The sequence below is a fragment of the Epinephelus moara genome, chromosome 14 (assembly GCF_006386435.1).
Source record: "Epinephelus moara isolate mb chromosome 14, YSFRI_EMoa_1.0, whole genome shotgun sequence".
Classification (NCBI taxonomy): domain Eukaryota; kingdom Metazoa; phylum Chordata; class Actinopteri; order Perciformes; family Serranidae; genus Epinephelus; species Epinephelus moara.
Genome location: NC_065519.1, coordinates 41495092 through 41521654, shown reverse-complemented (window position 1 = coordinate 41521654; position 26563 = coordinate 41495092). Strand labels below are relative to the sequence as shown.

Sequence of the window (26563 nt, the reverse complement as noted above, 5' to 3'; positions counted from 1 at the left end):
CATATTATGAGTCCTTACTAGAGCTGATTGTTGATGTGTGGTTAGGTGAATATAGGTATATAGGTACCGGGCAGTGTCTGGGAAACCAAAGTCTTTGGGTTCTGGGGGGAGTTTGGTTGCAAAGCTGAAACTTAAAGGAATTGATGAAAGGGCACCACCAGGAGTAGAGCCTTAATTTGACCCCACCCCGCCCATACATGGAAAAGATTGATAGATTGATTCTGTGTGTGTACGGCCGCTCTTACTTGGTGGAACAATTTGTCTGGTTAATTCCAATAACAAAGAGACTCCAGCATGATAACTAGTTATGGATGTTTCTTCATCAGGTTATGGCTCACAGTGGGAGTGGATAAAGGCTTATACATGTGCACGCAGCACCAAGATGATTAAGATTTATAAAGTAGAATCAGGTGTATGTACTGCTTTAAAAATGTGACAAAAATGTGTGCTTATTCATGCATGTTTCTGTTTTCGTGATATACACTGTTTTATTCATGAGTCTACAGTTCATGTATCCGGCCCCTGCTCTATACTGCACTGATTACAGCCTTTAATTAGAATATGTGATGTATAGAAACGCCACAGTGGAACTGCAGGTGAGCGGTTTCATGCTGTGCAGGACATTATATAGGCTCACACAATCATTAAATGTAGCCACTGATGGTGAACAAATTGTGCTATTAGAGGTAAATTACCTGCTGTGGCATGCATGATACTCTCAGTGCTGATGAGCAACAAATGTAAAGAAACTTATTTTAGTGACTTTAATCAGCAACTTTGGCTGGTACATGCATTTTATTTCCCAACCCGAGATGTTATGTAATTTGCCCCTGTCAAATCCTTTGGAAACAATGTAATGGGAACTGTCTGAGATGGTAATGATGGCCAGAAATTGAGGGTTAGAAAATCATTACAGTGCTGTTTTCAGTGCAGAGTCCACCAGACAGCACAATCATCTCAAGCAGAATCTCAAACTAAAACATTCAACAGTCAGAAAGAAACATCAGAGAGCCACACACAAACATTAACACACAAACTGTAGTTTATTTTGACTGAATCCCACATACATTGTCCTGCTGCCACAAATACTCTGTAGATCACCACATGTGGATTCATCAGCTGCTGAAAGTAATTCCCAACAAATATTTTGAAAAACACTTAAAATCGATCTCTCTATATACACATATATATATATACACATATTTATATGTGTATATATATACTTTATTAATCCCCCTGAGGGGAAATTCAATTTTTTTCACTCTTTTTTTTGGTCATTAACACACAGGTCTGAAAGACACACACATGCACAAACAGGACCTATACATGCACAAAGTGGAGAGATGTCAGAGTGAGGGGGCTGCCTTGTTTCAGGCGCCCCGAGCGGTTGGGGGGTTCGGTGCCTTGCTCAAGGGTGCCTCGGCAGTGCCCAGGAGGTGAACTGGCACCTCTCCAGCCACCAGTCCACGCTCCATATTTGGTCCGGACGGAGACTTGAACAGGCGACCCTCCGGTTCCCAGCCCAGGTCCCTATGGACTGAGCTACTGCCGCCCCTCTTCCTAGTAAGTTTGAGCGATCTGCATGAAACTGGGTGAACATAATCTAGGGACCAATATCTAAAGTTCCCTCTTGGCAAAAGTTGGAAAACTTACTAAAACTGAGCTTCTATAAGGGGGAACTGCCCATTGGTCCGACATCCCATTGGTCCGACCATATTAAACCCATTGTTCCGAAGTCCATCACCACGCAACTTTGTAGGCATATGACCACACATAATCTGAGGGGACCCCTCCATTATTGACCCCATCAAACAAAATGGGGGCGCTAGAGAGCTCATTTCTTATCTAGGCCTAACCGCCATATGGATTTTTACTAAACTTGGTAGATATGTAGAACAGGACGCCTCAAGGTGACTGGAGAAATTTAACTCTAATTGGCAACTGGGTGGCGCTATAACAACAGAAAAATGCTTCAAAATGGCTAAAATGCGACCGATCGCTGTGGCTCCCCCTGTGGACCAATGTTGTTGGTGTTTTCTAAGTTTTGGTATGACTAAGTCATGGTATGGTATGCTGCTGCAACAAGGGCTAGCCGCACCTTTCCCATGTGAACTACCAGTGGCCCCACTTGTAAGTCAATACAACATATAAACACTTTAACTATCTGCCTTTCAACGTGCTACCTCTAAACACTTTAACTATCTGCCTTTCAACGTGCTACCTCAACTACTAATGTCCAGTGTTAGCCCACTAACTATCCCACTATTGGCAATGGTACTACTGTACTTTCAATAAAGCAATCGTACTATCAGATTCACAAACACTCTGTCTGAATACATTGCTCTTCTTACTGGGTTCAGTTGACTATTTAATCTGCAGTTTCCTATGACCTGTATCCCAAACACACACCATGTGAAAATGTATGTGGGCAACTGTGCACTCAGTGGGTATGGACTAGTTATGACTAATAAGAAGATCAATATTGTTTTTATGTTATGTTCAGAAACATTTAAACAAACACTAAAATGAGTACTCAACATATTTCTTTTTTTTACCATCCCCAAACCTACCGATATTTTTCCTTGAAGTGACTGGCAGGAACTGCATGACCTTCCCACCACCATATATTAGTTATTAGATTTTTAAAACTTCCCCTTTAACGTACCCTTTGATAAAAGTTCAAGATGAAATCCTGGATTTGAACATAAGCCCTGGTTTTCCACTCTTGTCATGTATGCTGGTTAGTTCATGTAAACAGTTTCTTTTTGGCCAAGTTTTAAATGATTTGTAGAATAAAGTGATTTTGGTGAAATATTGCTATTTAAAGCTCAGATTTGGTTATGGGGTTTTTTCTGACAGAAACATTCTTCAGTCATGATGTGTCCATGGACTGTTTTACAGTTTCTGGCAGTGATAAATGGTGTAATTTTGCCAATTTTTCAAGAAGAAATGCCTGCCAACACCCCCCCATGTTTTCTTGAAAAATCTGCAGTAGAATAAATACAAAATACAACCATTTAAATGTGTATGTCCCTCCCCTAAGCCAAAATAAAAACCAACAGTCCCTCTCCAGTGCCTTAAAAAGTGCTTTTTCTCACCACCCCTACCCTGAAGTCACTAACCCTACCCATAACCCCTACCCATGTATGTAACTTTCACACCAAAAGTCACCATTGTTTTAATATAACATTATGTCATTTGCATGCTGTCATTGCGCAATGACATCACTTACATGATGTATTTCCATCACGTTAGGTTACATAATAAACATACTAATTTAACCACAAACAAAATCTTTTGCATGCATGCTCACTCACTTTCTCTAGCTGTCAATGTTCAGGGCTGTCAGCTGAGTCATCAGCTGTTCTACAGCTGATTCACAATCAACATATAGTACAGAGACACACCTTCTCTGTCAGCCCATCATCTTACTGCTCCTTCTTTTGAACATGGTTCTTTTTCTGTGTGTAGTTCTTTCACAGTGCAGCCATGCGTACCCTCCACCTCCCCATCACTGCAGTCACAGTCTTTTCAAATTCACCAGCCCCATCCGCCTCATCGGCCATCAACCCCAGAGTCATCAGCCACCACCTCCACCAGTGTCTGGACTCTATGGGGGGACTTATCTTGCTGCTGCTCAGATTTCCCTCAATCACAGAAGATCTCCCTCTGTTGTCCGAGCACCAAAGACTTCTGTTAAATCGTAATCAGCACAAATCATCTGTTAATCTGTAGACTCATATTCTGTTGATGTTATTTTCACTTCATTCCTCTGTCTCTCCTCATTAAAGTGCTTTTGTTGCCTAAACCTAACCGTGATCATTGGACATTAACCACCTGTTATAATGTGTTTAAGCTGTGCGTCACATAGAGATGCTAAAGGGTGCCCTGTGCATCACTATATTATGACCTGGGTTTGAGAATGGGTTACTCACAGCAATAAGGGTGCAACACCAAATGTGCCATTTAGTCGTCTTTTGTTAGTCTTTGTATTGAAATACCTGTCAGTCAGTCTGTAAGGGGTGCAAGTTTCAATCCTCATCATTATATTTAGATAAACCATCCGCCTCAATAAAGCTCATGCATGCTGTTTCATTGACCCACCTTCTCTATTTTTAGTTTGGCTATTGTTGTACAACAAAGAATGTATTTCCCTCCACATCACCTCCAGAAGGACCTGTATTCTATGTGCTTCATCACACATTCAAATTAGAGAAGCGAAAAGCAACTGTCAGAGCGCTCCATCACAGAAGAAAATAAAACACAGAGGAGGACGGGCTGCTGTCACCCCGCTGCCTGTTTAATCAGGCCTCACTGCATCATAATAAAGTAATTACTCAGTATTTATATATGTCATATTTAATCAGCAGCATGAATTTCAGAGGTGCTGAAATGCAAACGCAGCACTGTTTACAGTGTCAGACTGCTGCTGTGAACCACACTGAACTCATGAACCTGATTCGAGCAGGCAGCATAACAGTGGATGTGCTGTTGTTTGTGCGTCCACTTAAAATACACACTTAGAGCTGAAGTCAAGTGTTTAAAACTTCAAGGACTGATTATACTCAGGAGGACACCTTGACACTTTTGGATTTTGTTCCCATCAAGCATCGTATCATTTCATTTGATCTCAAACAGCTCTGACATGTTATTAATGATTACCAGCTTCCATTACAGCCATAACTTAATAGAGTCCAATACAATTAAACCAAAAGGACAGCATGGTGTGATGTTACACTGGTACCATCTGCTGGCTGTAATTGCAACAGATGTGTGAGGTACATGCAACAGTAAATGAAACCTCCCTCTGATGTGTGTGTGCAGACTTTTCCCAGCGCATATGGAGGCTTGCTATATTTCCAGTGCTAACTTAACACTCCATACTGCATTATCCAGAGCAAGGCTTTATTCCAAAGAAAAACATCTACCAAGTGTGCTGATGGCCAAGACTGTTTGTTTCTTTGCAGATTTTGGTCTGCACTTTGGCCCCACCAGAGCACTGACATTCAAAGTAAGGTTCTGAATGATATTCAGCTGATTCAGGTGAGAGTGTAGGCCGACATGTGACACAGTTGACCATACTGTACTGTTACTGGACAGACTGCAAAAATGGGTTTGATTTTCAGAAACAGTTTACCATGTTTTTTTTGGTATGAATTTATAACTTCTAGCTATACGGGATTAGCAGGACCTGATAAGTTTAATAAACTAAGCATAGTCTTTGAACAGTGGGTAGTGCCCTCATATGGGGACATTGGGTTTATTTCAGTGTCAAGAGTGTAATGAAATAGAAAACTGTCCATTTCAATACCTGAACAGCATCTAAAATAGTGTAGAGTGTAATAGTGTAAAACTGTTGAAAACTCTTCATTTTAATGCCTGAACATGACTATGCAAAAACAAATATGTCTAGGGTGTATTCCATAAAGCAGGGTTAGTGGAAGCTCTGAGTTAGTTAACCCTGGGTTTCAGAAAAGAGGTGAGTTCAACTCTGGGTCAGTTACTGTGGCACCTGACTGTGAACCTGCTGCTGGCAGGTTTTCTTCGGCAAACCCTGAGTCTCCCTCTGTTTCCTCCCTCTGATAGAGCCAAACATGGTGTGTCATTTCCTCACTGATTCTGTCCGTATGAAAGTGCCTATCAAAGTACTTTCATTAGCCGAGGTTAACGGTCAGAATGAGAACCTGGTTTGATTTTAGTTTGTTACTCAGGATGATGTCATGTTGAAGCATGAAGGCCTCCTCAGCTCAGAATCAAACCCCTGCATGTCCTTTTCTATAACACTGCAGACAGCTGTCAGTTTGTTAAAGCAGTTACACTAAAATATTTATCACACATAACGCGTCATGTCAGTTTAAACTCTAATAATCTTTATAAAGCTTTAGATATGTAGGATCACTGAATAATTATCCTCATATTTTTGATAGCACTGATGGAACGTCATTCTTTTAGTATTTCTGAGTGAGCAGGATGTTGGTGGCACTGCAGAATGTGAATGTGGTTTTTTTATAGACTGTCTCGTCTAAACGTGTTTTGTCAGCCGCTCATTTCAAATGTTTAAATTTGTTGCCAAGTAGCTGAAATAAAGCCACTGAATGCAATGCCTATTACTCTACTCAAGTGCAAATCTTCAACCACATTATTAGCACACCTGATTACAGTTATGTCTCTCGGCATATGTCCTTGATTTATATTTTTTAATAGTAACACGGGCAGAGGGACAACATTTTTAAAAGTGTGCCCCTCATCCACACCCAAAAGGTGGGGAGTCTAATTTCATGTTGTTTGCAGGGAATGCGAAGCAGTGGTGCTTCCTTTAGGTAACAACATTAGAAATCACTCTGTAAATTTCAATTGTTATGCGGATGATACACAGTTGTATTTATCGATGAAGCCAGAAGAAAGTAATCAATTAATTAAACTTCATTAAAACCTAACCTACCTATCTACCTAGCAGTACACCCACCTCATCAACTACCACTACACCACTGATAAGAAGCATGACAATAAGCACATTAAACTTAATATTCTTATTGAAGAAATAATCAGAGTTTCATCAACATGTTTTTTAGGTATTATGGTTGATGATAAACTCTCCTGCAGAGAACAGCTTAGTCTTTTCTGCAGTGAGGTCACTAAATCTCTTGGGATTCTTAGAAATATCAGAGGTTTTGTACACAGTATGTGTTTATTAATGTTATATTATAGTTTCATTTATCCATACTGAACATACTGCAGTATTGTATTGACATTACTATTCTTCAGATTTGCACAAGTGAAATATAAGATTACAAATTTACCTTGTAGTTTTAGATATCATTTTGTTAATAACTCACAATTCCATAATTACACAACTAGACAGGCTCAGAATCTTCATCTTCCTTTGTATAAGACATCCCGTGGTCAATTTTTTTCATTAATATTGTGGAATTGTTTTATGGAATGAAAATGTTCATTTACTGGATTCTTGTGTCTTTGTACATAAAGAGACTTAGAAATGCTCTGCTGTCAAAATCATTTGATTTACAACAATAATGATGATCACTCTTAGGAAGTCTTGTTCATGCAACAATTACTTCAGATTTAAGTTTGAACTGTATTCAAATGTATTGACAACTTTGACAGTTTTTTTGTTTTTACCTTTAAGCATTTCCCTTTTGTCTTGTATTTACGTATGTGAATTAAAATAAATAAATAAGAATTTTAAAAAAAAATGTTTAGCCAGTTTTTTTTAATCTAACTACATCTCATGAGAGTACACATGGTTGCCCTTGGTTCAAATCTTGGAAGTGACCGCCCCCCTGTGGCAAAACAGTGAAAGTGCATCACAATGTGGAGGGCTTTAAAGTGTTACCAGGATGATATTGTTTGTCGGAAAAAGGCCATCTGCATCCCCTTTGCATTATTATAATATGTATTTTTATAAAGTAGTATGAACAAATAATTCTTAGCAAAGTTTTTTATTGTCATTGGAAAATAAGGAGTTTTAAACTACAGTACGTGAGCACAAACACTGACTAGAAGTCCTAACTGTAACAGCCTGATGAACAATGGGAGTGATATAAGAATAAAAGAAAACCAAGAACACAATGTGATAACCAAACACTTAAGAAGGAAATGAATGACATCATTACAGCGGAAAATGCTGCAAAGGCTACTGACCAAAGTGAAGTGTTAAGAGATACATTAGATAGTCACTGAGGTGAATAATGTCATCAAGGTCTACTTTACACTTTGTCTGATATACAACAGTACTGACAGTCAACATTCACTTTGCATGCACAGGACAGCAGTCTAGAGGTGGGATAGACCACTGCTGCAGAGGAGCTGCTGACCCTTCGTGCCCAGAAACAATCAATAGTCATTGATTCCCATTTGAAAAAAAAAGAAAAAAGAATATACATTAAAAAAAGAGAAAAACACGTGACGCTCAGCTGCTTAGCAATCATGCTCGCACACCAAGTAACGGCACAAAACTACATCAAATGTGGTGTTTTTACATTGGCATCAGTATGTGACAAAATAATCCCAACCAAAAAATCACTTAACTAGCTTTGTTGGAAATCTGATTTTAGACTGTATGAACATTAGAAACAGATATCAGCTGTCTGTGAACACCAGACCAGAAGCACTCACAGCATCCACTGAGCAGAGGTCAAAGGGCATGGAGCAGGAGTCAGTGGACGACAAGAGAAAGATCAAGGAGGACACCAGAGAGCATCTTTGAACAGACACAGAGGTTGCCATGTCAAACCATACCCTCCAACTGTTGACATGTGATTGAAGTTTTATACTGACGTCACGTGGTGCAACTGAAGCATCTTCACTCGTAGATAAAGAAAAGCTCTGACAAAGCTAATAAGTGGACCTTGAGTTGGGATTTTGTGACGTTAAACAGGGTTTTGTAAAATGTTGAAGTTTGATGTAAAATTCAGGTTTGACTTGTTTAGTGTCCTGCAGTGGAGCACTGTGGCTGTGTGACCATCAGCAAAGGGGAAGCACGGAGCTGCTGAAAGGGGCATGCAGTTCACATTCCTTGGATACATATATGCATACACTTAACAAAAGCAACAGTTTGACCAGAATCAACGGTCACTTCTGATGACATTTATTGATGTGAAAGGGACAGTTCAGATTTTTTGAAGTGGGGTTGTTTGAGGTTCTTACCCATAGTCAGTGTGTAAGCAACAGTACATGTCTGTCAGTATGCACTCATTTTGGAGAATGGGTAGGAGTGCTGAAATGGAAGCTAAGTAATGTACTGTGCTGGAGGGGTCAGCAGTTTGAATACACACTATATTGAGAGTGTTTTCACCTCTTTTCTGTCACACAGCCTGTTCCAACAGGGAAGCCAATAACGGCTGCAGTTCCATATCTATTCTCTCTTCAAAGCCATCAGACTCCATTGACATAGACAGTCATTTTGGTTCACTCCACATAGGAGCTGTTGGTCTACTGCTGCCTCTGTCACTTAGTTAGTTTGTGTTACTGTGTGACTTCGGTGAGTGCCAAATACCAAAGTCACACAATAACACAAAAACCCCTATCTAATGGAGGCAGCGGTAGACCAACAGCTCCTGTGTTCTGCGATGTTAAATCAATGTTTTTTCTCAGTGGAGTCTGGCTTTGAAGAGAGCGATATAACTTCATTTTCCCATCTGAAATTGCTGTCTGATGGAAAGTCAAAGCAGTGAAAATACTCTCAATACAGCGTACACATAAATTGTTATTGGTTTGATAGGACATTTTTAGGTGGCTAATCCTTGATTTATTGCCAACATCGCCCACATCAAGCTTCCGTGTTGGCCTCCTGCCTGCTTCTCCTATCTACTGTTGGTAATACACTGACTATGATAAATACCTCATACAAGCCCACTTCTAAAAATCCAAAGTATTTAAGTTCCATAATTGCTCATTGAGCCTCTGTACTAATCAATAGGTTCCTCTAGGTGAAGAAACAGCCTCCAACAAATTCAAGATTTATATTTATATGATTTAGTGTTTGTGTTAAACTGGTGAGACGCAGCACTGATGGACCATTTCCGGAGCATTCTCCTCCGTGTCAGTTCAACGACTGCCTGGTTAGCACGAGCTAACATAGTAGCAGTGGTTAACATTTGACACTGAGCTGTTAAATGATCCCAACAAACTCACACCGACACTGGAACAACTTGACTCTGTGGTTTACCTTGTTAACAAACGTTGGGTAACTTTAGCCATGTGATGCTAACAGTTAGCGCTGTCACTGTGTGCGACCAGGCAGACCCTCACCAACTGTCCCCAGTGTGGAGCTCACACTCCCGCAGCAGTAATGTCCTAGCGGCAGGGAGGCGGAGGGATGGCGGGGTAACAGAGAGAGAGAGAGAGAGAGAGAGAGAGAGAGAGAGAGGGGGGGGGGGGGGAGCAAAGAGGGGCTGAGCAATCAAAACACNCGGCAGGGAGGCGGAGGGATGGCGGGGTAACAGAGAGAGAGAGAGAGAGAGAGAGAGAGAGAGAGAGAGAGAGAGAGAGAGAGAGAGAATGAGGGGGGGGGGCAAAGAGGGGCTGAGCAAATCAAAACACTGGCCATTTTAAGGTAAAAAATACATATATAAATTCAACATGTGGTGGTCATGCTGGTATTGTGGTGGACCACCACAAACAAAAAAAAAGTCAGTGTATGGAAAACACTGACTTTTATATGTATTTATGGTTTTTTCATTGTCATTTCTCAAAAAGAAAACAAAAAAATTTTTGAATCCCAGAAGTGAAAATTGAAACCAATGAACAGATATCCAAATAATCAAATATTTGGGTCCAATACACACAAAGTTTCTGCTTCTTCCTGTCCAATCACTAACTGGGGGATGAATCATTGATGAAAAATAAAGAAAATGTATCATATAGATACTGTACTGTTTCATTCACAGAGGGCAGAGACAGTCTTTACACACCAAACAAAATAATGACTTTATGTTTACTGTCATGACTTTAAATCTTATCTCCAAAGTTCGCATACTGAACAACAGTGAAGACCAGCAGCTGTGATTAGAAAAAGTGACCTGGCACTATCCCTTTAAATCTTAAACAAAGAACCTCAGAGGGCATATCTCCTTATATCATTGACCTCTCATTAATTAACTGTAACATTATCCAAAGACAGTTCAAGTGTATGCATGAACAATATGCACAGGTCGGGACAGTCAGTCCGGTCCTCAGGCAGAGAACAGTACCAGAGTAATAAGGCTGTCCAGTCATGTTGACCGTCTTCCCTTCAGCTCTCCTCCTTGGTGATCCTCTCTGTTTCACTGGTCCTTAATGCTGAGCACTGGGTCCACCAGTTTATTATGAACATGCATTAAACCTGCAATGAAAACAAAATGGATAATAAAAACATATTAGATACACACATACAGCTCAGTAGAAAGTTAAAAACAAAAGACTGAAAATGTAGTAAGTGGTAACAGAAAATGGAAATGGATGGAAGCTTTAATGCACCCGAGCTCAATAATATTAAGTGTTACAGGTTTTTGTATTTACGACTCCTCTCTCTTCCTCCATGTCTGCCCAAACAACATTACCTTGCAAGGCAGGCGTAATCACGAGATGACGTGAGGATCCAGCCCTGATTTGTCACATACCCTGAATAGTTCCAGCAGTAGAAACAGTACACGTTTCTACCATTGCACAGTATATACTGTCATATCACCCAACCCCACTGACCAGCAAGCATGTCAGTATGGTTCGAAATTATCTTGCAGCTGATTTGTCCCCACCAGCTTTCGTACCAGCTCAAACCAACTGAACTAATCAGGTAGAAAGAATTAGTTTAATCAGCTCTGAGTTTGTTCACCCCGAGTAAAGCTTGTGCGCACTGAATGAAAAAAGCCATCATCTCCGGAGCTCCATTACTACAATTCACCATGGCAACAGGTAAATAAAAGGCAGAGACACCATTTGAATCTAGTGGATGTAAAGATATTAACATATATATATATATATATATATATATATATTGTGTAACTGTAACTATGCATCGCGATGACGCAGATCTCCTGTCTGTTTCTGTATACTGACACCTTTTCCCTCAGTGGAAATGAAGCGTTAACTTACTTGTATTTCACAGATAAGAAACAATAAATTGTGAAGACAGTAAAGCCTCCACTAAAATAGCATTTTAAGTCTTGTGTATGAATTATCCTTCAGGGATTTATAATTCGGGATTTATCCTGGCTTCGTATGAGCAGAGGAAATCTCTGCTCGTCGCTAGGCTAATTTATACCATGTAAAATGCCATAGGCTGGCGCTAATAACGTTAGCATTTTGTATTTCTTTGGATACGTGTTTAGTATAAGACAGTTGTTTTGTCGGTGAACTTTGTGAGTTGTAATGGAGCCAAAGTGTGTGCTGTTACCTTTGTTAAATGTTGCTGTTGTCCCTGGCTTTATATGAGAAGAGGAAAAGATAGCTAGATGCTAGGCTAATTTATACAATGTAAAATGCCATAGGCTTGTGCTAATAACATTAGCATGTTGTATTTGTGGGGAAAATGTGTTTGTCTGTAAATGCTGTGAGTTACAGTGTAGCCGATTTGTGTACTTGTGTTTGAAATGGTCTCTATTAAGCCACATTTAATGTGTGTTTTGAATCAACTATATAAACTTTACAGCACTTCACAGAAACCTCCGCCACTGACTAGTGTTTTGGAGGTGTAACTGTGGAGTGACACAGACACACCACCACAGAAGTAAAAATGCTCACAACAACGTATGTGACATGCGTAGGCTACATGCGCAGGGTCTATGCACAACCATAAGTCTTGCTTAAGAGCTCACATGTGAGCCCTATGACTCTGTAAGGGTTCACACCCACACAGAGTTTAAAGCCTGCAACTCCGTACCAGTCAGTTAGTGCTGAAGAAGCTTCTTGGATCAGAGGTGAAACGTCTTCAAGAAACGCACGCAAGTCCAGTTGCCTACCATATAGCACTTACGGTTACCATGACCTGGATGACTGAGAATCTTCACTGACATTATCTCAAATAATAATGAAATTATGTACCATTGGTGCAACCAATCACATCACGGGTGAGTGAGATGGAGCAGATGAAGACATGAAATACAATACTTTTCAGTGTATGTAATTTTCATTTATTGCGCAAAATAAGAAAAAGCATGTTGGCCAATTCTGACGCTTCATTTTAAAGCCAATATCGGCCAATACCGATGACGTGCTGATATTATCGTGCATCCCTATTCCTGAGTAACAAACGAATATCCAACCAGGATTTTGATTCTAACGCACAGTAAACCTCCACTAATTGTTGCGCTTCGATGCATGCTTTAAATACCGACTGAATCAGTGAGGAAATGAAACAGCGTGTCTGGCTGAGACAGAGAGAAACTCTGGGTTTGTTTAAGAAAACCTGCCAGCAGCAGGTTAGGATCATTGAGGCAGTTACCACTGTAACTGACTCAAAGTCTAACTTACCTCTCTTAGTGGAACTGAAAACAGAATTTCCCTCATCTCAAGGTTAACTAACTCAGAGTTTTTAATACTAAATCTGCTTTCTGGAAAATATTCCAGGACATGTGCACTTAGTTGGCAGTATATCAAGTCTACCTAGTTCAAACTAATCCAGTCTAATCCAACAGGCCTACTATAAATCCAGTCTCCATGAAGGCTCTAATGTTCAGTTTGTGTTAAATGGTTCAAGATACTGTACGTGTTGATTCCACTTGATGTTAATTGTTAAGCCTATGGATTGCTGTTTGCTGTTGTTAGAATGTACTGCTATACACTAGTGTTTGTCATATTTGGTACACCTGATTTATATCAGCAAACTCTTTTCTACAGACTATTTGTCGGTACCTTTGAAGTATTTGACTGTTTTGACCCGTAGCTCCAGGGTGGCGTCTTCATCGCAGACAAAGATGGTGCGCGGGTGCTGCTGGAATGCTGATACAGTCCACATGTGGTTCACTCCCTCCTCTATGGCTTTATACAGAGCAAAGGCTTTGTGTGCTCCTGTGATCAGAATCATCACCTGAGCAGAAGACAAAGTGTTATAGTCAGCACAGCCACTTCCTACTGTGGATCCAGGAAAGGAACATAAAGAGTGAAGCAATAGGTATTCTTTAAATATATAATCGTATTTAAACTGCCTGCCAGAGGTTGTAAGGTATGTCCAAATAGCTCATATATGGTACAGAATATCTTAACATGATAATCTGGTTAATCTAACCTCTTTGGCATCCATGACAGTTCCGACTCCCACAGTCAGAGCCATGGTGGGAACCTTGGAGAGGTCGTTGCCAAAGAAACGAGCGTTGGCCACAATGGTATCCTTAGCCAGAGTTTTCACTCTGGTTCTGGAGACAAGGCTGGAACCTGGCTCATTGAACGCTATGTGACCATCAGGGCCGATACCTACAGAGAGACAATGAGAGGAACCGGTCAAAGACTGAGCTAAAGACAACTTTCTCTCACCCAAGAGATGACTTATGCAAATTTTCCTCACTTGATAACTGATACTGAACTGATAAATTGTTTTACATGGTCGTAATCAGGGTCATCCTGAAGATGACATACAAGTTTCAGCAAATCTCTGAGGGAAAACATTTATTTAATTTATTTATATGATATGTAATAAATCATTGTTGTAATGCAAGTCTTTATTCATCCATTCCAAGTACCAGGGATGCATCAAAATGCAAATGGCAGCTGGCTTAACTGCAGTGCTTTACAGTACTGCTGTTGCGCCTTACTGCTGTCTTGGCTGTCCCATCACTTTCAATGTCCCATTTTCACAGTGCAGTGTTATCAGTTATGAATGAAATGATAAAGTAAACAATTGGCGTGTGGTGTAAGGCCATGTGAAAAGAGTCAATTGTGAGTCTTGTAGTCAACACGTGAGCGTTGACAGCCCTGCACAACACATTTTCTGCATCAAATTACGTACACCAGTGCGTGTAGAATTCAGATTTTAGTTGCGCTACCATGCATATGCACGTGGTATTTCGTGCCCCATGTATGGAAGACAAAACAACATAAGAAACAATGTGTCTGACCTCCTACGAACAGCTCAATTCCTCCAGCCTCTGCGATCTTCTGCTCATAGGCCTGACACTCTGACTCCAGGTCCTCTACGTTTCCATCCAGGATGTGAGCATTGGCTGGATCGATGTCGATGTGCTTGAAGAAGTTGTTCCACATGTAGGAATGATAGCTCTCTGGATGAGCACGAGGTAGACCTGGAGAACAAGAAGGTCACCTTTTTTTTTACCAAAGAGATGTAGTGCTATGACTCCAGCCTCCAGGGTAAAGACAGCACTTTTTTTTCCTACTGTAAAGGGGAACTACGCCCATTTTCACAATTCATGCATGTTATTTCTATGGTCTGAGTCAGTCCAACAATATTGGTTCCCATTAACAACTCTCTCCCAAATCCAAAAACTAGAGTGCTAAAACTCAAATCTGTGATGTTATTAAAAAAATGAATTAGAAAAGATGTTCAAGGTGACACTGACCGCACCCAGGGGAACGTTCAGAGTATAAGGGTACTAGGGCTGGGCATTATATAGCCAACTAAACATTGCGCAATATCGATATCAGGGTCTTCGATAGGAAAAAAAAGTTGTATTCTTCATATCAGCCAGCAAACATTTTCTGTTTGAGATTTCTGTTCTGAGAATACTACAATTGAGTAAAGCTCATCTGTGGGTCTATGGAGCAGCTCCAGACTATATTACCTATGACATCACAAATTTAAGACTTACTTCTCTGGTTTCTCATGTTCACAAATATTGATTCAACCTCCCTAGGCCATGAAAATAACGTTGAAAATCTTAATTTAGGTGGTTTCCCCCTTTAAGGGCCAGATATACACTAAAACAAAACAAACTGCTGCAGCGTCTTCGCCGCGAGGATGTGGAGGGTATAAAATGAGCAATTCAGATGAAAATATAATATATATATAATCTTGAGCTAGCTGGTGTGAACTGGATGGACCTCCATGCATTTCTAACAAGTCTGCTTTGTTTGATAGTGTCACCTTACAGAATTTCAGAGTGATGAAGTCATCTGAGTTTTACTCTCACTGCCAGGGTTAGCGACATGCTTTGCAATTTTTAAGAAAGGCTACTGTGAAATCAGGGATTTCAGGATGCAACAATCACTAAAACAGCCCCACATCTCCTACAGGGACTGGTTTTCACAGGGCAGCAATGCAGGAATTAGGGATGCACGATAATATCGGCACGTCATCAGTATCAGCCGATATTGGCTTTAAAATGAACTATCAGATATTGGCCGACATGTTTTTTCTTAATTTGTGCAATGAATGAATGAATATTACATACACTGAAAAGTATTGTGTTTCATGTCTCCATCTGCTGGTGGGCCATCATGATAAGATTATGCATGCATAATATGATGTTAATTCCACTGCAGAGGCTTGATGATCACTAAAATTAGGTGGGGAAAAAATAAATACAATGATTTTGATTGACTGGTTAATCTTGACATCCCTACTTTAATACCTTTTACATGTGTCATCTGTAAAAGTTTTGTAAGAAAAATGTTTTCTGCACTACAGTATGACCTGCAGTTTTGACTGTGGCCATGTCACGGTAAGTTTCATTTGCAGTAGTGGTAGCTAGAAAAAAACAAGTACAAGCTTTATGTCCACAGCTTTTGTTTCTTTATTGCGATTCCAGAGCAAAGTGCGATTCCAAAGTGTGACACAAAATAAACCTGTAAGATAACTGTTGTTATCACACTGTGTATAGTGGCCTAAAATCACTGCAGTCAATCACAGTCGCAGGTTGAAGTATAGTGAGTTCTTCAAGTCAAGACTACACATTGATTTTTCACTAGTGGAATGTAGTGCACTGCACAAGACTGACTGACCATATCTAATAGTGTGTGAAGTAATAGCCTGCCTTTGATTTAAAGCCAGAAGGCTTTATCTCCAGTGCCGACTCCTCAAATATCTTTCGAACATTTCAAAGCAACACTGCATACTTCATAAGTTCAATGATGTAAGTATGAAATCAACAGAAAAGTTAAGTGATTAATTAGTTAATTAATTAACTCACCAACATATTCATCCATGTTGAAGGTCTTCACATATTTGAATGAAATGTCTCCACTTCTGTAGTATTCTATCAGCTTCTGGTAACAGCCATAGGGAGTACTCCCTGAAAGAGACACATTGATATACGTTCCGTTTAATGTTGATAAAGCTACAAGATCTTGTGCCCACTAACCCTACTAGCACCTTCCTGTCTGTGTGGGCGGTGCTCACCTGTAGGTAAACCCAGAGTGAAGTATCTGTCAGCGGACGGCCGGAACTGGATGATTCTGTTGCGGATGTATTTTGCTGCCCACTCACTGGCCAGGTCATAGTCGTCCAGAATGACCAGCCTCATTGTATTGATTTACTAAAGGAGTAAAGAGAATTTAATTAAGTCACAGTTTAGAAACCGGTCACAGTCACCGGAGTTATCAAGGCGCCCTGCTAATGCGATGGTGACAGAGAGGCAGAATGAGGACGCACCACACCAAACCTCTTTTCTACAACTGGCAGCTGAGTGCGCTCTTTGCTAGCTGACTATCAAAGTTGTTACTTTAAAATGCGTCACTTATTTAAACTGCCTTCACAAATGTAGGCTTGCTTTAAAAAGGACTGGCTGTTCTTTGCTACTGAGGCAGACACAGACGGTCCCATACAGGTCACGCTGTACGTGAGCAGGACTCTGGTTGAGTCAGATATTACACTTGAGGCAGTGGCTAATGTTAGCAAGCGGAGCAACTTCAGCAGGAGCGGCTTGGTCTAAGTTCAGTGGATGGTTACTGCTGACAAGTCGGTTAGTGTCACTAAGCTAATGTGAAGCTAATATCGTTACTTAGCAACTTGTTAACAGGAACAACACAGTTCAGATATTTCGTGTTTTTACCTGTTAAAATCCGCTGTTTGTCAGACGAGTAGTCATGTGAGGTCGGGCGGCTGTTATGTCACGTGACAAGCTACCGGTCAAGTGATTTCACCGTGGAAGGTACGGAAGTCCGTGTAAGCCAAAATACTACTACTACTAATAATAATGACAAATTGTTAGATAAATTCAAATAAAGAGAATTTAACAGTAAATATAGTGTTAACTGGTTGGTTTAGGTATTGAATTCCTTTCTGTCAAGTTACAGCATTTTTACCTGTGTAACATTCTACTTTTTTTCATGACACTGACACCCATTCCTGCAGCAATGACTTTGTAAGTGCAAAGCCTAAAACGCTGCTTGCTTGAAGGCCATAACATGATTTTTTTTTCTCCCTGTAGCCCCCCTCCATACTGTACTAAACATTGTTTAAAGTAAATATTGCTTACCTGATGCTCACATGGACTGCAATCATATGGAGGTATATGTAATTTTGTAATGTACTAATTTCAGGGAAAATTGGGTAAATTAACTGGACAATAACCAGCGTAGGAGCTATTTGCTAGTGCATTTCGATTGTTGTTATACATATATATATATATATATATATATATATATATATATACACACATATATATATGTATATATACATATATATATATATATATATATATACACACATATACATATACACACATATATATATATATATACACACATATACATATCTATATATATTTATATCTATAAGAGGCAGGAGCTTCTTTTGTTTTCCCTGTGGTACCAGTGGCCTTCTGGTTTCAGTTTGATTATGACCTATGGACAAACCACTTTTTTTACAACCAATTTTTTTGGTCAAACAAACTATATAAATCACAAATAAAGTACATCATCGCATTGTTGGAACAGTAAAAAAGACAAATATTGTATTTTTACTGCACTACATTGTAATAATTTTAACAGTAAAATTTCAAATAAAGGCCAAAAAAAATTGTGGTGATGCCTTGTCACTGCTGTAATTTTGAAAATGTCCAGTGATGTATTATAAAACACTATGAAAAGAAGCTATTCCATAAAGTAAACTCTTTTTTTAAACTTTTGATAGTTTGAGTACATTTTGCCGTTAATCTTCTGCGCTGGATTGTAAGAGACTGTTCACCACAAAAATCTGAAATATTTATTTTTTCTGTATCTGTAGTGCAATCTATCATTCTAGTTTGTTTTGGTGTGAGTTGCCATGTGTTGGAGATACCAGCTGTAGAGATGTCTGCTTTTTCTCAAATATAATGGAACTTGAGGCACTTGGCTTGTGGTCCTCAAAGTGCCAAAAACAAACAAGCACTACAGGTAAGAGTAAATATATCCATCTTTGATTTGGTGAACTGTCCTTTTAGGATCTTCTTTCATTCACTAATGCTGATGAGTGTCCTTGTTTTATCTAGAGGGTGTGGTTTACCTGCAGCAAATATTCGCTGATTTTTCTAAAAACCAGTGGAACCTGTTTAACAGAAATCTGGCAGCATGAAATGCTGTAACAACAAATCTTCAAATGTTGTAAATTAAAAGCCTTATCCAAAGCACACATAAAACATACACAGCAAGCAACACAGTCATGTTTAAAATTTAATCTTGTATCATACTGTTAAGAGGAAAGAGGTGCAACACAATAATTAATGTATCAGAGTGAGCATTTTGTAACAGTTGGTTTCTATCTGGGAAGTGGAGTGGAACGGTCAGAGAGGTAGAAGAGAGAAGGTAAACTTGTTCCATATTCTTCTCTGCGGCAAAGCATGATGATGATGGTCCCAGGTTGTCACTGGAGACAGGAGATGCAGGATGTACCAGGCTGTTAAAATGTCCACTTTATTCATCCTTCTTCTTGTACTCCTCTAAGTGGGCCAGGATCCATCCAGATGGTCCCAGGATGGCCAGGGAGAAAAAGCCGAGAGCAATGGTAGATTCCTGAAAAAAGACAGAGGATTCAGTCAGCTAAACTTGATCATTATCTGTAGCTATAGAATGTTATTGGATACTCTATTAGGGCTGCATGATATCAGGAAAATGTGTGATAAGCCATAATGCTGTTAAACATTGTGATAACTTTATGCCTTGCGAAATATTAAAAAAAAATTAAGTTTACAGTTTTAATGCCTTTCTGCTTTAGGTTTTTGATGTGAACGTACACCCCAGATCATGAATAGCCTATGCACACCGATAGGTTTTCACTCAGTACGTTTACGTGACATTAGAGAAAAGTTATTATTATTAATTTATTGTGTTAGTCCCACTAAATCCTGACATGTTGTTCTGACCGAAATTGTACTAAACTGAATTTCTATAAGTCAGATTAACACACCCAGATAATGCGATTGGGAGTCGAATTACTCCTGCATGTATACAGTCAATCGGATCCAAACTGGCGTAGGTGCTCTGTGCATGCTCCACAGTTTCCACCCTGGGCTTTGACCCGGAAGTCGGATAGCATTAAATACGTAAAAAGAAGACGCTGGTGACAACATTGCGAAAACTACATCCAGAGCCATGCATTTTAGACAGACGAGGAGAGTTCATGCTATGTCAGCTGAAAGAGTTTTGAAATACAAGGATGGGAGGAAAACACGGAATGGGGATCTGTTTGAAAAAGTGGTGGAAGAGCTGGACCACGCTCGATTGTTTGGCCTGTGACATCATGTCAACCTGAAAAATGTCCAATACTAACATGCTGGAAGGGGGCGTATCTCTGCCTATTATAGTGGAGTCAGATATTTGGATCAATAAACCGATTCCCCTCCCTCGCTTGTATACTGGGACAAGGACAGTAGTCCAATTAAATGACCTAGTGGAGCTATAACCATAGCCTGACTTAACTGTGCATGTAAACGTACTGATTGAGTGAGTTTTCACAATTTAATGTTAAAAACTGGTGTTTGATGATATGTGGTTCTAATTATTATGGTTGTATTCATATGCTGGAAATGTATCTGAAAGTTAAATAATATCCTTAACCGAAAAACCACTTTTCATGCATCTGTAAGTAAACATACATCAAAATCATCTACCCTGTGTAAGGTCATTCAGGTGTGATATGACTGATCTGTGATAGTCATATAGAAAGATTTTTTTATGGATAATGCATAATTCAATATGATACTGCACCAATTTAATAGTTTGTTATGAGAAATGCTGATTCTCATTCATTCTGAGAAGAATCTTTGTTTTCTTATCACTTATTGAGACTATGAACAAAACAGGGGAAAAAAAACAAAACTTCTCTTATGCAAGACATACACTATGTTATGTACAGTAAGAAAATGGCGGCTGCCGATGTAAATGTTTTCATCAGTGCGGGGTCTCTGGACAGTAAAACATCGGGTCATCATCGACATAAATCAATACCGTTTCGATCAGTAGCACAATCACATGATCACAACACTGCGTCCCGTGGACAGTAAAGCACCGTCCTCACTGACATCAGTTAAGACAGCATTTCCAGCCACGGCAGACGGTGTGACATAACATGTTAGGTCTGTTGTAATATCCTACACATTCCCGAGTTCAGGTGTATTTTATAAGCCTTAAAACACAAGGTCTACCGGCGGCCCCCAGAGACCTCCATACAAAAATAGTTGTAACCATGCTCCCAATGTTTAAAATAGCATACAAGTTTTATTTGGGCAACAAAGACACAGCTGAGTGCAAACTGATTGGGAAAACAGAAACAGCATTCCAGATTTGTGTGTGAAGACTGTGGTGGGTCAAACAGGTCTTGCACACTAGTGTTTGAAAGGTTACTGGTTAACTTGCATTGTGAATAACTCCAAAGTCACTCGGGTTTAGTACCAAATGTGTAACTAACTTAATTATCGTCATTACATTTAAAGTGCTCCTAACAGTTTGGCTCGGCGATACTTTGAGACAAGCCTGACCGCGCAGAGACATGGCTTAAGCTAGCATTAACTTACTGTGTTAGCTTGGGCCTAGCGTTAACTACGTGAAGGAAAGGAAACCGTTAGTGTGGAAATTATGAGAAATGACTTAAATACTTCACCGCACAAGCACGTTTTAATTCACTTTATTTGATACGTTAGCATTTTAAGAAATACACGTTTAACACTGCCCGCTACCTTTTAATTACACTATTTTTGACCTCGTCAGCCAAGGACAGCTAAGCTAACAGCTGCTAGCTAGCTAGCAGTTAGCATGAACCCATAGTCATTAACAGCAGACTTACCACTGGGCCGACCTTCTCCTTGGCTGGGGCGGTGTAGAGGTTAGCCCTCTGGGCAACGGTGTGTCCCCGCAGGACAGGGGCAGCACGGCTGGCGATGGTTCTCAGGAGCCCCGGCATGTTTGTCTGCTACGGCGAAAGGATGTCCTCTCAGGTGAAGAAGCTGGTTAGATTGAAGAGGAAGTGCTTCAATGGAAAGGTCATTCTCTTCTCACTGGAAATGACTAGCGAGTCGCGTTAGTGCCACCTACTGTCCCGGATGTTGACATACATGGAGGGATCCATTATTGTCAGAAACAGTCATTGGTCTTCTCCATGGATAGAGAGTACATTTACTAAAATAAAATGGAGGTACTTAATGTATATATTATCTTACTTTATTATACTTACCAATACATTTTAAAAGGAAATAAAATAATGCTTTTTTACCTGCACTATAGCCTATTAGACAAATATTTACTACTGGAGTTACTATTAAGATTTTATATAAAAAACTCAAGGCAATTTAAAACAAATAAAAATAACCTTGTGAAACATCATTTGACTTGTGTCCTCTAAAAATCAGTGCTGTGCCATGTATCAGATGCCTTTGAGTTGCTAGCAGTTTCAAAGATACATTCCCCTCTGAAATTATTACATATGTGGCTAAGGCATGAAGTTGGAAAAACAAAAAAGTGAGGACAAAAAAAGCCATCTGTGGGAATTACACCCCAGGAACACACTTTCTCCAGGAACCTTAAACTCAGTGGAAAATTGGGGATAGGGCACACAGACTAGTTACTGAAACAAGGACAGAGACATGGAGTCAAAATAAACCAAATGTTTTATTAGATTTGTCAAAAGTAAGCAGGTAGGCAGGGACTGGAGCTGCTGGGAGAAAAGAAAACATCGTCAGATCAACACGAATACCAATAAGAGGGAATTAGAACAGTGCTTTTATTACAATTGCTTAAAGTGTCTTAATACAAAATCTAAAACCACAAGTAAGATAACATTTTCAGTCCAAACATGCTAAACTAAACAAGACTAAGGAAAGTAAGTAGAGGCCATTTGTGGAGAGGCAGACTGAGTGCCCAGGGGTGGCACCACCTACTCACCTCAGGTGCAACACAACTCTACTCATGGCCATAAAGTGTAAGGACCACACCATAGGTACCTCGCCTCCCAACAAGATGGCACTCTGCTTCAATTAAAGAAAAGTTACAAAAATTATTAATTCAATTAGTTTAATAATATTAGCAAAATAAGCACAATTCCAGCAGGTCAACTATAAGGCTAAATAAAAAGGACAAAACAAGGGCAAAACAAAAGAAACAGGAGCGGGTTAACCAACAAAAAGGGAAGACAAAATAAACAGGACTCACCATGCTGTATACTACAATGTTTGTGTTGAAACCCTACTCACCACTTCTGACATGGGGCATTAACACAAGATCATTCAGATAGGCAAGACAGCAGGGTTTCCACATACACTGTGCTCAGGTCAAAGCTGAAAACAAAAAGCAAGCAACTGAGTACACAGGGTTAAAAGAGCCAACTTGTCCAAGGGAAGTTTACATACCTGTTAAACAAGCAACAACAGCAGGAAAGAGGACAGGAGCCAAAAGAATGAATCCAGCCACCAAGGGCCTTATATAATCTTGCACTGATTAGAGGTGTGGTTTGGGGTGGAGGCAGGCCTGGGGCTGCATTCACTAGTCCTATATGCTTACACACACTGCATTAAAGGCGCACTCCACCACACATGGTTTCATTTAAACAGCTTTTCAAGGACCAAAGAGGTAAAATGATCCATTATTACACAAAAAATAAAGAGTAGAAAAAAATATCCCCAAAATGAAAAAACAGATTTGTATATTGGAACTTTCTTTTTTCCTCTCCCATTAATCATCTCATGACCCCTCACATTTATCTTGTGACCTGTAGGACGGATCTAACACCCTAGGTTTGGAGCTATTGGACTAAGCTACTAAATATAATATACTAAGAAGCATTAAGATAGCTCCACCTGAAAGAGCTACAACAGGATAATGCTATGTACACATTGTTGCAGAAATATTAATCTAATAAGGCTTTATATGTGATAGTTGTAGCCCTGCTGTTAGAGCTGTTCATGTTACTGTTCATCAGCCCCTTACCATGTAGTGAAGGCTGGAATATAGCGCACTTATCATTGGGCTCATGTGTTGTGTTTACTGCCACAATAAATAAATCTCTTGTTTCTGCCAGCATCACTTAATGGTTACCAGCCAGGCTAAATGATTTAAGGAGGTCTTCTGACCATTGTTGAAGCCAAGCAACTAAAACACCAACCAAAGATCATAAATAATGAATGGAACAGTAATTAATGCTGTAGGCAGATCAACTTTCCTGTTCAGATTCTACTCAGTGTGAAAATGAGAGATGCCAAACTCCAGGAACAGTTTAAGTATTTAGAACAACTTCATAGCAAGAGTATATTCAGCGGTAACACCATGCGCCAAAGTTCAAAGTAGGCCTATCCTTTTCTGTCAGTTAAGTGTTATGAATTATTGCCTCAGTTGTGGCCTCGTGACCTTTATCAGGGTCATCTGCCATGCAGTGAAGAATGCGCAGTTTGATTTGTAGGCCTCATGGGATCTGATTTTCTGATGTGCTCTGACAAGGTACATGCCACTTGTTTCGAAGCATCTTCTGCTTTGAAAATGTTTGTTTTTTTCAGGGGATCCATAGTTTCATAACTGACATTATGCTCAAACAGTGAAGTGGTCCTTAAACCCTCTGTGGGGTTGAAATCACAGATGCCATTGTTGCTAGCAGTGAGAGAATGGATAATGTTGATATACTGTTGTCACAGAATACTGCAGAGGCAAAGTGAGGGGTTCTGGCACAACTTCCAAGGTGAATGGAAAAGTGAGATAAATCAAAGGCCACAAACTGAAACGTATTGGTCTTGTAATAAAGTTGTTCTAATTTATACACGTGTTGCTGGACTTTTGACACATCTGATTTATCTCCCTTCTCCATGCACCTTGGAGGTAGGTGAAGTTGGGCCAGAAACCCTCCCCTGCCTCTGTAAATGTGAAAATGAGAGCAGATCACCAACAGATGTTGTCCACATCTTGACCAATCTGCTGTCGTAATGAGTTTCTATCAGTTTATTTTCTAATGTGTCAGATGGAGCCCCATCTTCTGGTTTCATTCCCTGGACAGAGCACTGAGACATTTTGGGGCTTCTCCTTGCACATTACCTGCTCAACTGTTGATTAAATGACAAGACATGTTTTATTTTTTTGTGAGACAGGTGAGAAGTAGCAGTAGTACGGTAGTAGCAGTAGCTGTTTACTGCTTCAACAATCATTTTTTGGGTGTTATCACTCTTTAAACCTAGATTTTGACCCCCTCTGCGGGACATGGCCTCACGGTTAGGCAACATACAGATTCCATTAAACTTTGTATCATTAATCAAGCACAGAGTGAATCTGGGTTCTTGGGTAGGGTGAACAGACATACCTACCCATTTTTTTCTGGGTACAGTCTCCATTTTTGGTGTAATCACTCTGCACTGTGCTTTTATTACTATCATCAGGGGCGGATTTAGTGTCTTGGGGGTCTGGGCCTCAGACAAACTGCCTTGCTTCATTTTCACCCGTTCTGTAACTGGGAATGTTGATAGGCTGTTGGCAGCTGTAGAAGAAGTGGGCCTACTCAAAAAAAATTTCTCAAGAAAAAACTGTTAATAGCACACAGCAAGTTAAAGTCAAAGTCCTGCAGTAAGGAGAGGTGGGCCCATTATCAGCACTATTGATTTAAATTTGTTTTTATGCATCATATTTTAATTGTTAGAATTTGGGAGTGAAAATCCGAATCTGTCAGGTAAATGTAGTGGTACAATGTTTTCCTCTTAAGTATGAAATTGTTTTTTTTAGGGAGCTTTATTAAGTTATCTTGGGCTATAATGAGCTAAAATATCAACATGATCCAGTATCTGAAATAACTTAACATCATAATGGAACAATTGGCCGTAATAGTTGGGAACCTCATGGTAAAGTCCACTCCTGATTATTATGATTATTCCCTCATTTTTTATACAGGGTCCACCCAGTTATTATGCTGTCCTCTACACCCTCAATCTAATAATCTAGACTAGTGCAGGTGGTGTCGAAATTAGGGATTCACGATACTGGATTTTTGCCGATACCCAACATGCTAATAAATAACATCTTATATGGCCTATAACCAATACTGATATCGACATATCCACTTTTTTGCCCACCTAATTTTAGTGATCATCAAGTCTCTTCTCTAGTGGAATTAACATCATATTATGCATACTCTTATTGTGATGGCCCGCCAGCAGATGGAGACATCAATGCATTTCAGTGTATGTAATATTCATTTATTGTGCAAAATAAGAAAAAGCTTGTTGACCGATTCTTCATTTGTTTTAAAGCCAATATCGGCTGATACCAATGTAATGTCAATATTATCCCTGGTAGAAATGCAGGAAATTTGTTTTAAACTACATTTTTTTGAAGGGAGCACCCCCACACCCCCACCATCTATCTTTCTTTAAAACATAATTATGTGCCCATAGTTCCTGATATTATCAGTCACCCTGCGCTATAGTTTATTACAGTGCAACATACCATGGTGAAATGAAACTCTAACTGTCCTCCTTTTTCATAGTTAATAACATTTGATATTTTAATGATATATAACTGGAAATATCCTTTCATTTCAGAAATCTGGTCACCTTATTCTTGGGGGACCTGAGGGTCCCTGGGTCCTTAAGGGTCCCTGGGTTCCTGGAGCAGGTGCCTTCTTTGCCAGCTGGTAATCCATCCTGGGTTGTACCTACAGCATGTACCAAGTATTACCTGAATGGTTCTCAGTTTGAGGCTCAGGCATTAACTCAACTTCAGTTTTGTAATGTCAAAG

General features: G+C 39.7%; 2 protein-coding genes and 1 long non-coding RNA gene across 3 annotated transcripts; all 3 read right to left on the bottom strand.

Annotated features, from left to right (window-relative positions):
• Window positions 1–9953: 9953 nt before the first annotated feature.
• On the bottom strand, window positions 9954–17531 carry LOC126401220 (glucosamine-6-phosphate isomerase 2). Its single transcript, XM_050062339.1, has 7 exons — window positions 17439–17531; window positions 16787–16922; window positions 16578–16679; window positions 14550–14732; window positions 13724–13908; window positions 13351–13525; window positions 9954–10843 (listed from the first exon to the last, which is right to left on the bottom strand). Exons 2-7 carry the CDS (start codon window positions 16908–16910, stop codon window positions 10785–10787), a joined length of 828 nt encoding a protein of 275 aa, XP_049918296.1. The 5' UTR covers window positions 16911–16922; window positions 17439–17531; the 3' UTR covers window positions 9954–10784.
• Window positions 17532–19025: 1494 nt separating this feature from the next.
• On the bottom strand, window positions 19026–21851 carry LOC126401412 (cytochrome c oxidase subunit 8A, mitochondrial). Its single transcript, XM_050062647.1, has 2 exons — window positions 21647–21851; window positions 19026–19377 (listed from the first exon to the last, which is right to left on the bottom strand). The coding sequence occupies exons 1-2, from the start codon at window positions 21761–21763 to the stop codon at window positions 19279–19281; spliced, it is 216 nt and encodes a 71-aa protein (XP_049918604.1). The 5' UTR covers window positions 21764–21851; the 3' UTR covers window positions 19026–19278.
• Window positions 21852–22443: 592 nt separating this feature from the next.
• LOC126401413 (uncharacterized) lies at window positions 22444–26563 on the bottom strand. The gene is made up of 3 exons (XR_007571069.1): window positions 26379–26563; window positions 23049–23132; window positions 22444–22823 (listed from the first exon to the last, which is right to left on the bottom strand). It is a non-coding gene; the product is annotated as an uncharacterized LOC126401413 (long non-coding RNA).

Coding starts and splice junctions, on each gene's coding strand:
- LOC126401412 (XM_050062647.1), bottom strand. CDS start 21,763: ATGCCGGGGCTCCTGAGAACCATCGCCAGCCGTGCTGCCCCTGTCCTG. Junction 19,378..21,646: donor AGGAGAAGGTCGGCCCAGTG/GTAAGTCTGCTG, acceptor GTCTTTTTTCAG/GAATCTACCATTGCTCTCGG.
- LOC126401220 (XM_050062339.1), bottom strand. CDS start 16,910: ATGAGGCTGGTCATTCTGGACGACTATGACCTGGCCAGTGAGTGGGCA. Junction 16,680..16,786: donor CACTCTGGGTTTACCTACAG/GTGAGCACCGCC, acceptor TGTCTCTTTCAG/GGAGTACTCCCTATGGCTGT. Junction 14,733..16,577: donor CAACATGGATGAATATGTTG/GTGAGTTAATTA, acceptor CTTGTTCTCCAG/GTCTACCTCGTGCTCATCCA.